This window comes from Aricia agestis, chromosome 5 (assembly GCF_905147365.1).
Source record: "Aricia agestis chromosome 5, ilAriAges1.1, whole genome shotgun sequence".
Lineage (NCBI taxonomy): Eukaryota > Metazoa > Arthropoda > Insecta > Lepidoptera > Lycaenidae > Aricia > Aricia agestis.
This window is the reverse complement of record NC_056410.1, coordinates 20,358,619-20,376,766: the sequence shown is the minus strand read 5'-3', so window position 1 is coordinate 20,376,766 and position 18,148 is coordinate 20,358,619. Positions and strand designations below refer to the sequence as shown.

Sequence of the window (18,148 nt, the reverse complement as noted above, 5' to 3'; positions counted from 1 at the left end):
AAGTGTACAATAATAATTGTATTAACTTACTTTCTTATAATAATTAGGAAATATAACAATTACAACTTTTTGCGAAACAAGTGCATCAGTGTATTTTTCAGAATTTTACCGTAGAGCATGCCGTAGAGATTGTTAACATGACAGTATATTTTATGAGTTAAACATTGGTTGCCTGCCCAACGTAAGGGATATAATTATTTTTTCCTGGACATAGAACCATACTTTATAAAATATACTTACATAAAAATAATGTTTTATCTTAGCGTAAGTTCTTTATGTTGCAACTTTTACATGACTGATATATAATTTTTTCAAAAAGTTTCTTCTAGTGTATGCTCATTTAAAAATTCATTGCATCTTAAGGGCCATCCAAATATAACGTTACATAAAATTCAGAGTTTTCGAACCTTACCCCCATGTCACGCTATTTTGAATACCATTAACTTGTCACATTTGGTATGACCCTCCCCCTAAAGCTTTTACGCAATATTATGTGGATGGACCCTTATCGTCGCGTCACGTTGCAATGTGAACTGACTCTAGACTGGCAATAGAAGGACCGCAAGTTACAGTCGGGACCGACTGCTCTAGAGCAGAACTGCATTGGTACCGACCGCTCAAGATCTGAATTTAGTATGAAAACTGCAAATCGCCATTGCGGCGATGGCTGACCTAAAGCACTCCTTAGACGGTAATTCAGCATTACATGCGTTACGTGCTGTAATGCAGGCAGATCGTTTATTGTAGTGAATGATGCGAATGACATCCAAAAGTTGTTTAATTTATCGTCCTGCAATATGTGAACATGCACGCATGATCGTTTCGCGATCGGCAATGCCATGCAACAATTAATACTGTCACTTAAATGCATGTAATTCTGAATTACCGTGTAGGGAGTGTTTTGGTTGTATTTTATCGGCTCATCATCATCAATACTCCAGCAGCTTGGTGAGTTCGTGGTACACTCGGTGTTTAGTGGGGAGGTAGAGCGGCTCGAAGACATGCGGGAAGGGCGCGTCCCACCCGCACACGCGCGACACCGGCGCCTCCAGGTGCAAAAAACACTCCTCCTGGACAAATCAAATCATTTGAGTAATTTTTTTACAAAATCTTTTCTGAACATCGAGACCATGACCTACCACCGGTTCGGGAACTAGCCCGGCGTAAGAAACAGACAAAATTTTTACTAAAAAATGTATAAATGTAGGAAACTATAATTGGGTGATAAAATTGAGCACTATCTGCTGCATAGGTAAGTAGTAGAAATTCGCACATTGATCCATGATTACTTGTCTTTCGAGCTTGTCATCTGCCTATAAATCAAAGAAATCGATTTATAGGCGGCGAGCCGCTGCTAATTGGTCGGGTTATGCCCTTTCAATAGCCGCGTACTGACCAAGCGAGCAGCCTCGCGAGGCAGTTGCTCGGTCGATCAGGATGTGTCTAGTAAGCGCGGCAAGCGGCCCTTTGAGCATCGATAAAAATCGACAACGCTCGGCTCGGGTCGCGGCACGCTCGGGCGAGGCAACGCATGCGTTTCCCTCGGGCAAGGCACGCCCTGACCGACCGAGCAACTGCCTCGCGAGGCTGCTCGCTTCGCTCGGTCAGTACGCGGCTAATGAGTCGTCGACGCGTCGACGCCTCCGTGGTCTAGTAATACAGAGCGCGGCTCTCGACTCGTAGGTCGCGGCACGCCACTAGCTTTTACGCAGCATGGGTCACACAAATGTCAATAGAAAATGATACCTATAATCTATGTCATAAAGTGTTTTTTTTTACTTTTGGTCGGTCGCAGCTAGCTGCGTCAAAGATCGGAAAATCTTTAATGTGTCTCGCCTAGGCTGCGTTTCCACCAGAGATGTTTTACTTAAAAGATGGAAAATTATAATTTAAAACATATATAGTGCACCAAGGCTTTAAATGAATATGTCAATGGGTGCTGCTGGTTAAAGAGAACTGTCAAAATTACGTTTTTGTATGAAAACAGCGTTAGTTCCTTTTCTCATCGCCTCATTGACGTAAGCTTGCCATGCCACATTACTCGCAACACATCTCTGGTGGAAACGCAGCCTTAAGAGCGGTCAAAGCTAGAACTATCTTTATCAGTAAAGGGGATAAAAGCTATAATCCACCTGTACGCTGGCGGCAATTTCTGCACCGAATCCAGACGTTAGCGGCGCCTCGTGGGACACCAGGCAGCGACCCGTCTTGCGCACCGACTGAAATGACAATGACTAATATAATTAGTTATTATATTTTGGTATAGGTATTAATAAAAATGTTTTAGCGATCGTTAGTTTTTTCACGTATCTAGTGACATTAAATAATCTTCCGACTCACATTAAACACAGTCTCCTGATCCCATGGCAGGATGGACATGAGGTCGATAACCTCACATTTAACCCCAAGCTGCTGCTCGGCGGTTTGCGCGACCTCTAGCAGGACGTGGACTTGTGTGCCCCAGCCGATCAGAGTAGCTGAGGATCCTGAAATTAACACCCGTATTCTTGGTCAATACTTAAGAAGCGCCTCGACCTCAAGGAACGTGTTTAGAGAGCCCGGCCCTCTCTCAAAAATAAATTAATAAGATAGCATCAAGCCCTAACAGCGTTAGGAGGACAAGGAATTAATAATAATAAAAAAAGCTCCCCCTTTCTGTTCCTAATCACGTAGCGGAAGAGTACTACATGATATACATATAAGAAATTTGAGTTGGCTTTGATACCCAACGCAGGGGAAACATGCAGGGAGGACAGAGTACGAGCACTAGACTTGCCGCAGCTATGGCGTTACGGTTAGCGCGAAAAGGAACGATAATCAAAGAAAAGTTGCAGATTTTAGGGACAAAATGACAGTTTTTTTTTTAAATATGTATATCACTTTGTCTATCCTTGCGTGGAAAGAAACCCTATGGTAGCTATGCCATGGGGCCGGATATTATCAATAATACATCGTACCTTCCCTGGCCTAAGACACTTATGTGGTCCAGTGGTTTAGAGCGTGGGTTCGATTCCTGCGTTGGAAACATGTTATTTCCAAAGGTATAATAAGGCTGATCACCTGATTGTCTGACAAGTAAGATGATCCATGCGTCGGATGGGCATATAAAATGTCGGTCCTGCGCCTGATCTCTCGCCAGTCGTGTCGGTCTTCCGTCCCACTGGGTTATGAGAGTAAAGGAATGGAGAATGCTCTTGTGTACTGCTCACACACTCGGGCACTATAAAATTACTCCAGCGTAACTAAACTGGTTTCAATGAAAATGGCCACCGTCACTGAAACCGGTTGGGAGTTATTATTGTCATACCTTCCCTTAGCACCTGGGCTTTACCCAGGGGCAGGGTGTACGTCTCGGTGGGTACGGGCTCGGCGGCGGCGCGGTACAGCACCTTGGGCTCGAGGAACACGCACGGGTCTGGGGACTGAGTGCAGGCCAGCAGCAGACCCTTGGCTGTTATGGGGCCGCGGGGGATCACCACCTGGATTAGAGAATTAGGCTGCGTTTCCACCAGAGCTGAGCGGAGCTGTGTTGCGAGTAATGTGTTCTTGAGAACCAATAGCATCGCCGCGCTGAGCGATTTCATGGCAAAGTCATGTCATTGAAGCGATTCTATTGGTTTTCAAAAACACATTCCTCGCATCACAGCTCCGCTCAGCTCTGGTGGAAAGGCAGCCTAAGGGCCTGTTTCACCACTTCTTGATAAGTGCCGAATAGGCTATTCATCAATAAGTGGGAGAGCCATGCTTCGGCACGAATGGGCCGGCTCGACCGGATAAATACCACGTTCTCACAGAAAACCGGCGTGAAACAACGCTTGCGCTGTGTTTCGCCGAGTGAGTGAGTTTACCGGAGGCCCAATCCCCTAACCCCTACCCTCAACTATTCCCTTCCCTTCCCTTCCCTACCGTCCCCTATTACCCTATTCCCTCTTAAAAGGCCGGCAACGCACTTGCAGCTCTTCTGATGCTGCGAGTGTCCATGGGCGTCGGAAGTTGCTTTCCATCAGGTGACCCGTTTGCTCGTTTGCCCCCTTATTTCATAAAAAAAAAATCACACACTTCTGTCAAATAAGTTGTGAATAGGCTATTCGGCACTTTATCAGAAAGTGGTAAAAACAGGGTTGGTAGTAAAAATGCATTATTATTATTATTATTATTATTATCAGCCTACTTGGCCGACCCAAGAAAAGGTGGCGCGACGAACTAGATGCGTTTGATAAAGAGTGGCCAACAACTTCACAGGATCGTGAACTTTGGAAAGAGAGAGGGGAGGCCTTTGCCCAGCAGTGGGACACTGTAGGCTAAAAATGCATAGAAATTAAAAAAAAAAACATTAAATAATACACAAAAAATACTTTAATCTTTAAACTTTGGTTTTTATGTTTTAAGTAGGTTTTAATCCACAAAATTTAAAAAATAATATCTGTGTAATCATAGTCCAAAAGTTTGCTATCAAATGAGACTTATTTTATGTTCAATGTTCATAGGATATTTACATGAAAAGTAGTTCAGATTGATATAAAATTCTCGGGAAAAAAAAAATTAAATGCCTGCCATTTTACAACGACGATGTCATATTGTAACACTAAAGGCTTGGACACTGGTGTCGGGATACATTGTATAATATGTCTTATTATAGTATGTAGTATAGTACTACTAACTTTTAACCCGGGAGCATGAGCGAAGAACGCCTCTGGGCTCTGCGAGTGGTATAGCCCCCCGTGGCCGACCGCAGCTGCGGGCGCGCGGACCGTCAGCCCGCAGCCCCACTGACCGCCAGACCGGTACCGGGCTTTAGCTGCCTCGTTTACCAGCTGAAACATAATATAAGAATCATATAACATCAATAACTTTAGGATGCGGTCCTCCAGCATTTTGGGGGTTGCGCGGCGGGTTAACACCCCGTCCACGGAAAAATCACACGTTCAGAAACCGACTAAGAGAAATAAACGATCTGATCCAAATACCGATGACCCTTGGCGAAGAAATACGGACTTTACAACATACGCTGTGTAGGCTCCGCGCTGCGCCTACACAGCGTAGGGGGGCGGATGGGGGGAGGTCGGTAGCACAGCCTAGCTAGCTACCCGGCTAAGTCATATTGACTCGCCGACCGACGTAGGATGCGGTCCTCCAGCAAATTATGTTGGGCGATTTTAACCCTAAGATTGGACGTGAGGTTATTTTTGCACCAACCATTGGGATGCATAGCAAACACGAACAATTTAACGACAATGGCCTACGACTTATAAGTTTTGCAACATCCAAAAATATTGTTATAAAGAGCACTATGTTTCCACATAAAGATAAGGGCACTTGGAAATCACCGGATGGAAAAACTGTCAACCAAATCGATCACGTTCTTATAGAAGGAAGACGCAAAAATACGATCCAAGATGTAAGATCCTACCGTGGCGCCGACTGTGATAGCGACCACTACATGTTGGGTATTAAAATAAAAGCTAAAATTACGACATATAAAAATAAAAAATCGCACAACAACTTAGGAATAAATATAGAAAATCTTAAGAATGATGCAACAAGGAAAACATTTCAAATTGAATTAAAACATACATTTAACTATTTAGCTGTAGAGGACACAAATATAGATAATATTTGGACAACAAGAGACACCATCAAAGAAGTTGCACTAAAAACACTTGGACGCAAGACCAGGAAAAAAAGGAAAGCTTGGTGGAACGATGATTGCGAAAGAATCATTGAAGAAAAAAGGAAATATAAAATTTTGTCAGAACAGAATAGCAAATTATTTGTCAATTTTAAAGTATTAAAATCAGAACCGAGAAGAATAATAAGAAGAGCAAAAAGGAATCACCTAGATAGTAAAGTTTGAAATATAAATACCCTTTGTCGAGCAAACGAATCACGGAAATTCTACCAGGAGCTGAGATCTTTTAGGAGGGGCTACCAACCTTGCTCTCAAATGCTCTTAGATGATAGTGGCAATCTTATAACAGATAATACGGACATAAAAAATGCTTGGAGTGATTACTTTAAACATCTGCTGAATTGTCCTTCACCTCGTATTGTATTACCACGTACAACCAGTGATAACCACGCCGAATTGGAACCTCTATCTTTTAGGGAAGTCCGACAAGCAATTTATGAAGCTCAAAAATAACAAGGCTCCCGGGATAGACGGCATACCATCTGAAATATGGAAGTAGAGACCATACAACTAAGATGAAAAACAACCAGAAGAGTGGAACACAGGCGTTATTTGTCCGATTCATAAAAAGGGATGTAAGAAGAGGTGCACAAATTATCGCGGAATAGCTCTTTTGCCAACTGCGTACGAGGTTTTATCATATGTGTTGCTTAAAAGGCTAGAACCTCATGCGGAACGAATCATCAGCGATTATCAGTGTGGATTTCGGCAAAACCGCAGCACAATCGATCAGACCTTCTTCTGAAACAACTTATGGAAAAACGTTGGGAATACGCCCAACGCATACACGCGTTATTTGTCGATTTTAAAAAAGCCTATGACAGCATCGACCGTAATTCGTTATACACGATCTTAAGGAACTTCAACATCCCTAAAAAACTAGTTGACATGATAATGGTCGCCACTAAGGAAAGCAAAATGAGAGTGAGGGTTGCTAAAGAGCTTACGGACGAGTTCGCAGTGGTCACAGGACTTAAACAAGGAGATGCGCTGTCATCTGCGCTTTTCAATTTAGTTCTGGAATATGTCCTCAAAGAAGTGATTGCACTAGATGTAGGGCTACAACTGAATGGGAAACATAGGTTGATAGGGTATGCCGACGACCTGGCATTACTGGGTGAAACTCCAGAGGAAGTGGCCAGCGCGGCCGAAGTCTTAGAAAACGAAGCCCTTAAGGTAGGCCTAAGTATAAACCGCGAGAAAACAGAATACCTCCACATTAAACGCTATAAAAACACGCGCACAAAACGAGAAGACCTGAATGTGAGAGGGATTTCTTACAAAGGGACGGACAAATTTAAATACTTAGGCTGCACCATTACCGACACCAACACGAGACAGGAGGAAATAAACACCCGCATCCAAAACACCTTACGATGCAGCGCGGCACTTCATGGAGTGTTAGTGTCCAATCTCCTAAGTAGAAAAAGTAAGATCGCCATGTACAAGTCTGTGATAAGGCCAATACTTATGTACGGATGCGAGACCTGGACGCTTACACTCGATGAAGAGAATAAATTACTGGCAGCCGAAAGAAAAATCCTCCGCAAGATCTTGGGCCCGGTGAAGACAGAAGACGGAGGAACTAGAATCCGAACCAACGCCGAAGTTGAAGACCTCATGGCCGAGCCCAATATTATTGGCGTAACAAAAGCCCAACGACTCCGATGGCTCGGTCACGTTGCAAGAATGGGGGAGGATCGTGTCACTAAAATGGCGTTTCTTGGGCGTCCGATCGGGCGACGACCTGTCGGCCGTCCACGGTACCGGTGGCTAGATGTCGTGAAGTCGGACCTGCGTGATCTTCAAGTCACAGAGTGGCAAGAAACTGCACAAGACCGCGACAAGTGGCGCAAACTCGTGTCGGAGGCCAAGATCCACTTTGGGTCGCTGAGCCATCGTAGTAAGTACATCATATCTTATTTAAATTTTTAATATCAAGGTTCTTTTAGTTATTGGTACCACAACTAGGTTGGCTAGTCACAAGGCGTCGCCAGCCGATGGCGCAGGGGGGGGGGGGGCAAGTTGACTTTACCTACTACAGTCTACAATTATTTATACTTTACTCACTCTCTATAAATGAGAAAAGTAGGTATGAATTGTGGGTAAAGTCGCCAGCACATGAAGCTTTTCACTTGTACTACGAGCCTTACATCTATTACCAGATTTTAATACTATAGTGGACGTTGTTTGCATTATATTTGGCAACTTTTTTAGAGTTTCTAGGGGGGGGAGGGCAGCTGCCCCTCCCTGCCCCCCCCTGGCGACGCCCTTGGCTAGTCAAAAGCTGCTTTTGCACCCTTCTGTTGTAAGTACATTGGGTACCGTGTTAAAGTAAAGCATGCAATTAAAGATCTACCTAACTACATTGGAACAAACCTGATCAAATGCAGGGAATATGTAATCAGCAAACTGTATTTCAGCAATGACATTGGCCCCAGTTGTTGCCATGCCGATGCCAAACCCAGCAATGCCCTGCTCGCACAGTGGTGTGTTGAATACTCGATCCTTCCCATATTTCTCCTGAAATTATATTATACATCATGGTTATAGGACAAGATTATTATAATTGATTAATAAAGCAGAAATGCTACTGCTTCGCTCTATCCTTGTTGTTCTTATGAATAACATAATTCTTGCAGTGCAATTTGTTATTTAAAAAAGTTTGTAGACAATGCAACCCTTGAGTGTCACAGACAGAGCAGGTAATGTAATAAATCTTTCCCTACATTTCAATGGTAGCCCCGCTAGACGCACATTTTAGCTGCTGAGGTGTTATACAGGTTGTTCTTATTTTTAATTTTTAATGTCGTAAATCGTAATACTATGGACCCTTCAAGTTACTCGCTATTAGGTTTATGTTGTGATGATTGTTTTTCCTTTTATGGAATGCACAATTAAAGATAACAAACTCTGCATACATTTGAATCAAAAGTGTTCATGATCTATTACCACTATTATTAAAAGTAAAACTATTTATAAATACTTTTTAGCCCGACAATAATTGTGCACTGGAGCAATTTTTATGTTATTTGACACAGATAAGAAGTAGACCACGTGAAGGATCGTAGGCTATCAATTTTTATCATTTTTTCAGTGGCTATATATATTTTATAACCTTGCGACGCCGGGGCGGGTCGCTATTATAGTACATAATAATATAATCACAGAAATTTTTGAACATCCTATGAAGAGAAAAGATGTATATTTTACACGGAAATGTATTGAGATGTATTTAGATGTATCAAAATGTAAATGTATATTTTCATATAGCTCTGTATCTTAAGATACGAAGATGAAAAAATATAAATTATAGCTGTTGTGTGTGGTCTCCTGACGATTTCTATAGAAAGATGTATAGAGATGTATCAAGATGTATCATGCTATAATATACATCTTTACATTACCTGCTCTGTCTGTGACAGCCTTTATGAAAGTTAGAGTTACTTGAAAGTATAATACATTATAACTTCAAGTGACCCTAACCATAGTCCATACACAACATAATAACGTTTTTTTGGTATTACCTGTAGTCCCAGAGCACATCTAAAGACTCCGCCGAAGCCAACATCCTCCCCGAACAGCACTGCACTGGGGTCTTCCCTCAGGGTGATGTCCATGGCATTGTTGATGGCCTGCATCATGTTCATCTGGGTGGTTTCCCCTGGAAAATATAAATAATAATAGTTTTTATTTTCATCTTTTATTAGAATGCTGCCCCCCCTGCCCGTACCTTGCTGCCCCCATGCAGCCCAAGCTTATAAAAGCGTGTTAAAAAGGGGACATCATTATTCATTAATATTTTCAACCAAAATTTCTGGGATTAAGTTTTACATACACATCTCAGACCGCTTAAATGATTTTGTTAACCTATAAGGTTCACAAAATCATTTAAGAGGTCAACATAGCTGATGTTCATTGATATGATAAGGTTCATTTTCTTATCAAAGATACCATTCAAGAAACAAACAACAGTTTTCCCATGCTAAAAGTAGAAATAAAGGCGAACTCCCTTTTAAAGTCATTGCACATAATCATGGATTTTTTAAGGCTACATTTAAATTTAAAAAGAAACAGTACAGAAAACAAAGTTAGACAAAGTTAGGTTCTTAAAATTGTAACAAAAATTGTAATTGTTGCATGAACTACAACAAAATTTCCATACTTATACGTAACTGTAGAATAAACTGAAGGTTGTGTTGTTTTGCATAAGTTTTAAAGTTCCAAAATGGTACCAAATAGGAATTATAAACATACCTTGTACCGGCGCCTCATTGTCTGGAAAATATGTGAAATGGGATGACAAACGTTTTGTACTTCTGTTTACATATTTTACAATATGCGAGAATATTACTTTTTTCTTTATGAGCGTAGCCATGATGCTACTTCACGACCGTACGTAGCCAGTAACTGCGCCGTCACACACAATAATAGAATAAATAAAACATCTTATCTAAAATTTTAATTAGCTGATAACGTTGAAGAATGACGAAAGTCTTACGTTCAACAGTTTTTGTTGTTTAACTGATAAATGATTATATCATATTAACTACAACGATGATAGCTGTAAGAAAAACAGTTTAATATAACTATTAGTATGTTATAGATTTTTATAGAAATTACAAGACAATAATAAAAATCTTATCACGACGAGGCCGCAGGTTACGAACGGGTTATGATTTTTTTTCTACGCTGATGAGTGATGACCACCTATGCACTTTTCTTGGTGTAATAACGTAACATATTATTTAACAAGCGTCATCATAATAATATATTCTTTTGCATGTATTAAATATTTAAAATCTTGAAATACATAAATGGAAGGAAAACATGATGTAAAACAATTTGTTTGACAGCCACAACACAATCTGTCGGCTGTCATTTGTCAGTGTCAAGAGACGAAACTTTTTTTTAAATAATAAAATAAAATTAAGAAATTTAAAAAAAACCCCGCCAAACAACTTTAAAAAGTAATGAAATAATATATTTTACTGACTTTAAGTTTAAATAATTCCTAAGTGTAAAGTGATATTTTAGTCCATAATTGTTGTCACGGTATGTCGGGGGACCGCCAACAGTTTTGCATTTTCATTATTTTGCATTTTGTATGGCCATGTAACTGATTGTCTCGATTCGGTTCGCTGTGAACTGACCCTTAAACTATAATGTTATGTGAAATCAAACATCTACATTAGCGGTCCCCCGACACACCTTGACAACAATTATGGACTAAAATGTCACTTTACACTTAGGAATTATTTAAACTTAAAGTCAGTAAAATATATTATTTCATTACTTTTTAAAGTTGTTTGGCGGGGGTTTTTTTAAATTTCTTAATTTAATTTTATTTCATGCTTTTTAAACTTGTGTTGGTTATAGTGCAGAATAATTCCTATCAACAGGATCATATTATATCCCAATGAATACCATCTACGAATGTCCTTTTGGATGAGGCCATCAATATGAGTCCAAACATTGATGAAACCTCCTCTTTGGGTTCATATGGAGCTCGGCTCCTATAGAATCCAGGTGATGCTGCAGCAGCAGCATGCAAAAATTTATTGGTTATCTACGTCTTACTAGTTGTCGCAATTCAAATGAGTCCAAACACGAAACCGTTGCTCTTAGTTGGTGAGGAGTTGGGTATCCTATTGATTACCAGGTGATGCTGCAGCACCAGGTCAACTTTCCATTAATGTGTAAATATTCATAAATGTCACGAACTAGAATGCAATAAAGCCCACCGAACGACTGCAAGTTGCTAATCGGCCCTTCACGAACCAGATGAACCGCGATTTTTCAGCACGGAGCAGGCTGATGATGATGAACTATAGCTAAAAACACTCTCAATGAAGTCAGCTTTCAAACAAAAAAAACTAGATCGAAATCGGTCCACCCGTTTGGATGCCACAGACAGACAGACAGACAGACAGACAGACAGACAGACACGTCAAACTTATAACACCCCTCTTTTTTGTCGGGGGTTAAAAACGGCCCAGAGTAAGAGCGTAAAGTATCAAAATTGAGCATTTTTTTTGTTTTTCCGTGATATAACTCCGTATGTTATCTAAAGGTAGCGTTCCGATCTTTGCCGCGGCTCGCCACGACCGACAACTGACATGGTGATCTATCAACGCACAGCCCAAACCACTGGCCAGATCGGGCTGTTTGGCATGAAGGAATAAAAATGATATGACGTAGGTATCCGCTAAGAAAGGATTTTGATCAATTCTACCTCCAAGGGGTTAAAATAGGGGATGAAAGATTGTATAATATAATAATACTACTTAACGCGAGCGAAGCCGCGGGCAGAAGCTCGTGGTACAAAAAATCTTTAAAAAATATTTTTTATGTTACCTCCCAGAGCGGGCTAGGTATACATCAAGCGGGGATGTTTCTTTTTTCGCGCCCACCCCATCGTGTAGGGTGACGTTTGATAGGTTTTTTAAAAATATTATGGGTATTCATAGATCATTTTCTGATTTAGGGATCCATTTGTGAAATATATTAAGTTTTAAAGTGGAAAAATCGTTAGAGTCCAGTGTCTCCCCCTTCTACCAGCTTAACGGTTGTTTCTGGAAATGTGAAAAAATTCACGGGAGTGGTATGCTGAATTTAAAAGAAAAACTATCACCGCTAAGAAGACTTCACAAGTTATTGAGTAATAGTCGATCAATTACTAAAAAATGTATTCGGCGAAGTACAAAGGAAATGTTCGTTCAAATTCCTTTGAAAGTAACTGAGATGATGTTGTTAGTAGTGTAAAACACGTTATAAATGTACCATCGAGGAAGTTGATCCCTATGCAATTGACAGACCAACGTTATTTGGTCGAATATGTCAATTCAATGTTAACTGTTATCTGTCAGCTGGGTTTGACGTAACGCAACCAAACTACTTAGGTCCCCGATTTGCATAGGAATCAACTTCTCTGATAGTAAGTAATTTTTTTTTTTTTTTTATTAAATTAGGGGGCAAACGAGCAAACGGGTCACCTGATGGAAAGCAACATCCGTCGCCCATGGACACTCGCAGCATTAGAAGAGCTGCAAGTGCGTTGCCGGCCTTTTAAGAGAGAATAGGGTAATAGGGGAGGGTAGGGAAGGGAAGGGAATAGGGGAAGGTAGGGAAGGGAAGAGAAGGGAATAGGGTAGGGGATTGGACCTCCGGTAAACTCACTCACTCGGCGAAACACAGCGCAAGCGCTGTTTCAAGCCGGTTTTCTGTGAGAACGTGGTATTTCTCTAGTCGAGCCGGCCCATTCGTGCCGAAGCATGGCTCTCCCACGTATAAATTTTCATCTTCATTCATTGACCATACAAAAAATTTCAAAAACTAGCGGTACTACGGAACCCTATATTGCGCGTGGCCCGACACGCACTTGGCCGGATTTATTAAATATAAAATTAGTAATGCAATGTAAATTTTTTAATATAAAATTAACATATAAAATTAATGAAAAATTAATGAGTCACCCGATGGAACATCTCTAGCCTATGAACACTCGCAACATTAGAAGAGTTGCAGTTGCGTTGCCTGTATTTAAATCTGCTTATCATTTTTTTGAGTTTTTTAAAGGGGGTTGCAAAAAAAACAGTGTTGCTGTTAATGAAACTATATTATTTATTAAGTAGGTACTTCGGGTCGCTGTGAATGTTGTGACAGTGTAATTGCTCTATCAGTATGGTGTTAAGTGTCGAATATCGTAGTGTTTATGGAAAATCCATGTCACGGTGGCAACAATGTTTTATGCAAATAGCCGAAGGCGCGGGTGGGCAGAGGCAAGTGACCCAGTGCAAGCGATAATAATCTTGGGAAGCGAAAACGTAATGGTACGTTTTATCTTCAATAGCTACGACGTCATTGAAATTTCGGATTGTAATATCTGTCGTGTTGTGTGTGAGGAAATATGAATTTTCACCACCTACTTTACAACCACATTTACAACTACGGTTAATGATAGATTATGACCATTCAAAAATAACTATATTGTCTTCTTTAAGATTTTGACATCGAGAGAAATTCGTATAGTCGAGCGGAGGAATTACAATATTATAGGAAAGTGGCTAATAGGCCTGGAGATACTGACACAAAATTCTTGGTAATTTTTATTAAAATTAACGTATTCGCGTCGGTATGGCGGGCTGTAAGCCGCACCCGACAAGTATGGCATTACGCTTTCGCCTACTTATTTTTTTTCGACTATCTGAAAATACAAGCATTTGTGGGATATGCGTGGCCGCCACAAAGGAAGATCTTCCGACCGAGCGAGGTGTTATGCTCGGTCAGGCCGGAGCCCACGTGATACATTTCAGCTGTCGTATATATATCGACGCGCTCAGAAAACTTCGATAGCGCGATGCAGGAAAGTTAGGCGAATTGTGGGTACCGCCACATCACTCCCCCCCGAAGACCGGAGGTCGAATCTTGAAGTCTTGTCGCTTGAGTCGCCAATGCCAGTGAGTTCCAGTGAGTCGGAACTGTTGCAGTGAGTCCCAGTGAGTCGGAACTGTAAGCTGCTGCACGGGATCCAGTGAGTCGGATAAGCTGCCATGCGGGGCCGCTGCTACGTGCTGACCAGGAGAGATGTGCTCTGGTTGCTGACCGGTCGGTGTAGTGAGAAAGCCCGATGATGCCGATGCGGAGTCCGCCCAGGCCGCGGTACATTGCGGCTAGTGGACGAGGTACCCGATGAGGCGATGCTGGCTGGCGCGGTGCGGAGGGGCGGGGAGTGATGATGATGCCTAAGGAGGCGTGTTCTGTCGAGGGTCACCAATGTGGGATAAGCGTGGCCGCCACAAAGGAAGATCTTCCGACCGAGCGAGGTGTTATGCTCGGTCAGGCCGGAGCCCACGTGATACATTTCAGCTGTCGTATATATATCGACGCGCTCAGAAAACTTCGATAGCGCGATGCAGGAAAGTTAGGCGAATTGTGGGTACCGCCACACATTTTTGTGGAACAAATCGTTCGACACTCGTTATTTATCCGACACGTTCGATTAACGCCCATGCGTTTGGGCTGCCAGTGCGAGCGCTATGACAATCATTTTCCTTTTTGCCTTTATGTAATTATACCCCTGTAAAACCGCCATACTGGTACAAATGACCAAGAATTTTGTGTCTGTATCTCCAGGCCCATAACAGGTCACACTATGTTAATCTTACATTTGAAATCCCCTATAAATGATCCAATGCAAAAAGTCATAAAATATTAGATACGTACATTATTCTAATACCACTTATTAAAAAAACTGTCTGACAGTTCCCTAAAACCGACAGAACGGATTTATATAACCGCATTCAGTGTGTCAACTGCTTTATTGCTAAGTAAGTTTTGAGTAGATAGCATATTGACGCCGAAAAAGAAAGATATCAATGCCTGTTGCTAACGCAGACGTCTATGCCAGAGTAGACAGAATTGTGTCTTTACTCTATAGTCCACACCATATTAACTTACCTACACACTTATTGCAAGATGAGGCCCGCAACTCCGCTCGATTATCGCGTGGGAACCGTATATTTTTCCGGGATAATAAGTGCCCTATGTCCACTCCGGGATTCAAAGTATCTCCATACCCAGCAAAATCGGTTCAGTGAATAGAAGAGGTAACAGACAGACCGACAGACACACTTTCGCATTTATAATATTAGCACTTATCACTTAAGGATCATTTAACACATCGATTAAATTGAAACCATAGACTTAGTATATACGTCTTATAGGTTTATGATTGAAACGATGTAAATAGCTAGTTATTTTTTCACGATGTCTTTCTTTTTTCAAACGAGGATAGGTCTTGGCTTGGACGCTCGTACCTACTGACGTCAATAATGATGATTTTAGACAAAGGAATCGATGTAGGGGTGGTTGACAAGGCCATTCGTCCCGACATCTGAAATATGGGACGACTTTTAATTATAGCTGAATATTCATACTGGCGCCGACTCGGCCCAAATTGGACGACATGTTTGTATAGCTCATTAAGCGGTAATCACTGCAGAGTTAGACATTCTCATAATGTGTGATAATTTGTTCAGGAAGTCAACGGATTAATCGAAGACGTGAGCGGATCAAGTGGATAACTGACATTTTGTAACTATTAGCACAGAATGATATTAGTAGTACCAACAGAATTCTCACTCGCGACACCCGTTTAAAGACATAACGACTCATGCTGCGATACTATAAAGTTTAAATTGCGACCGCGCACAAGGTGTCTTCAATTATATTCACCTACATGTCCTCTCTCTTTCTATCGCATAATTCGTACCTTTTCTGACGAAAGCAAGGTTTTCGCCTTTTAGAAAACAAAATATATTTTTTTAATTACTATTGGTACGAATAGCAAAATCTTTTTATCTTAATATATATATTTCTTGTGTGCGTGTGTATGTGACTGAACTCCTCCTAAACGACTGGACCAATTTTGATGAAATTTTTTGTGTGTGTTCGTGGAGATTCGAGAATGGTTTAGATTTACAGTTTGGTCTACTGGAAAATGTTTTTTCAATTAATTTCTTATTTATAAGGAGTTGTTGATTTTGGAATGTTTTACATTAGATCCGGCGGACGGCGCTATCATCGCATTCAATATTATTCTATTTCAATTTTAGTTTGTCCTGACAGATGGTGCTACGATTAATTTGAAAAAAAAATTGTTATTCAATTCATGTGCTGATTAAAATATTAAATAAATAACACATAGGCTACAATTTTAACCGACTTTCAAAATAGGGGAGGTGTTATGTTCGTTTTCTTATATTCAACGATTACTCCGCCGTTTGTTAACCGATTTTCAAAATTTTTCTTTTGGTATATAGGCTATCATCCCAATTTGGTATTATATTCAGAAAAGTGGTGATCTGATGAAGGATCCATAAGTAATCGAGGGAACTCCTCAAAACTTATAGGGAAACATATGGTGACTTCGGTTTCGTGAGAAGTATTCTAAGCATATGCTACCAACAAGTAAGATTTTGCACCGAGATATACCTGGTATACCGTGGTTCGGAAGGTGCTGAGAGAATTCCTGATTCTTTATAGATACAAGTTTGGGAGTTTCGGCGTTGTTTTAAGAACAGAAAGCATACGCTACTATGCAAATTACATTCTTCATCATCATCATCATCACTACCATATTATACCATTTCATAGTCTTTTAGATCGAGACTCGAGTTTGTCAAGCGATAATTAAAAAAAATCTATATCTACCTAATATTATAAACCTGAAGAGTATGTTTGCTTGAACGCGTCAATCTCAGAAACTACAGGTCCGATTTAAAAACTTATCTCAGTGTTAGATAGATCATTTATCGAGTAAGACTCATCATTTATCGAGAAGGTTATATTATATTATTACTCTAAGACTAATACGACAGAAGAAACTCAGGAAAATGTGGGAAAAACGGGGGAAATATTTTTTATGGGAAAATGTAGCTACGGATTCTGTAAAATTTCTAATTTACGCGGGCGAAGCCGCGCGGGACATCTAGTAGTAATATAAAATTTTAATAATCCGACCTATATTTTATAGTAGTTTTATATTTTCGATTAAAGTGCAGGAAACTTTTACAATTTAAACATAGTAACTTGTGTTTAAATCTGTGTAGTTTGTGTTTCTTTGTATGAAATTGGTTTATTTGCTATGTTTGTATAGTTTTTATCTACTTTTTGTATTTAAATACTACGGTATTTAAATACAAAAAGTCAATGTATATATTATAATATAAGTCAATGTATATATCGGTATTCAAATACATAAGTATTTCATTGGCCTTTTTAATTGTTCATTTTTATAAGATTTATAACGAATTTGTCACAGCGGTTAAATCAGTATCATGAATTAAATTCCTCTATGATCACTAAACAGTAGGTACGCAGCGAAAAATCTTGTGCGTGAGTCACCGCTCGGTTGTGAGTCCCTAATGATTTGCCACCCGCGGGTGGTACTGACAGTTCGATACCTACACGCCCGAGTGGGACAGGCCTGCTATTAGGGCAAATGCTCATTTTACGGGTTCCGTACCTAAAGGGTAAAAACAGGACCTAACTAAGACTTCGATGTCTGTCCGTCTGTCCGTCCGTCTGTCGGTCTCCAGACTCAAACTCAAAAACCGCTATAGCAAGACTTCTGAAATTTTCACAGATTGTGTATTTTGGTTGCCGTTATAACAACAAATACAAAAAACATAATACAATTAATATTTAAAGGTGGCTCCCATACAACAATCGTGATTTTTTCGGCCTTTTTTGCTCTACATATCAGTAATGGCATACGATATTTTCATGAACGCCTTTATTGTATGTCTACTTTAATAATTAACAATATTATTAAAATAAAATGTTTCCCATACAAAAAACACAATTTTGGCCTATTTTTGCTCTATAACGGTACGGAACCCTTCGTGCGCGTGTTCAACTCGCACTTGGCCGATTTTTCCATTATAATTTAAGCAA

General features: G+C 40.5%; 1 protein-coding gene across 2 annotated transcripts; it reads right to left on the bottom strand.

The window, feature by feature from the left end:
* LOC121727238 (2-oxoisovalerate dehydrogenase subunit beta, mitochondrial) lies at positions 1 to 10,465 on the bottom strand. Of its 2 annotated transcripts, XM_042114958.1 has the most exons (9): positions 10,191 to 10,465; positions 9,947 to 10,099; positions 9,217 to 9,353; positions 8,069 to 8,212; positions 4,662 to 4,814; positions 3,308 to 3,479; positions 2,341 to 2,486; positions 2,133 to 2,219; positions 1 to 1,070 (listed from the first exon to the last, which is right to left on the bottom strand). In XM_042114958.1, exons 2-9 carry the CDS (start codon positions 10,065 to 10,067, stop codon positions 930 to 932), a joined length of 1,101 nt encoding a protein of 366 aa, XP_041970892.1. In that variant the 5' UTR covers positions 10,068 to 10,099; positions 10,191 to 10,465; the 3' UTR covers positions 1 to 929. The 2 variants fall into 2 exon arrangements, with proteins under 2 accessions (XP_041970892.1, XP_041970891.1); XM_042114957.1 differs by having other exon boundaries at positions 9,947 to 10,465.
* Between the last annotated feature and the right edge of the window lie 7,683 nt (positions 10,466 to 18,148).

What these genes read in the sequence shown, in the direction of transcription:
- LOC121727238 (XM_042114957.1), bottom strand. Translation starts at nt 10,067, where the DNA reads ATGGCTACGCTCATAAAGAAAAAAGTAATATTCTCGCATATTGTAAAA. An exon ending in CAATGAGGCGCCGGTACAAG is followed by an intron (nt 9,354 to 9,946) that starts GTATGTTTATAA and finishes TATATTTTCCAG; the next exon opens with GGGAAACCACCCAGATGAAC. An exon ending in TATTCCCTGCATTTGATCAG is followed by an intron (nt 4,815 to 8,068) that starts GTTTGTTCCAAT and finishes ATTATGTTTCAG; the next exon opens with CTGGTAAACGAGGCAGCTAA.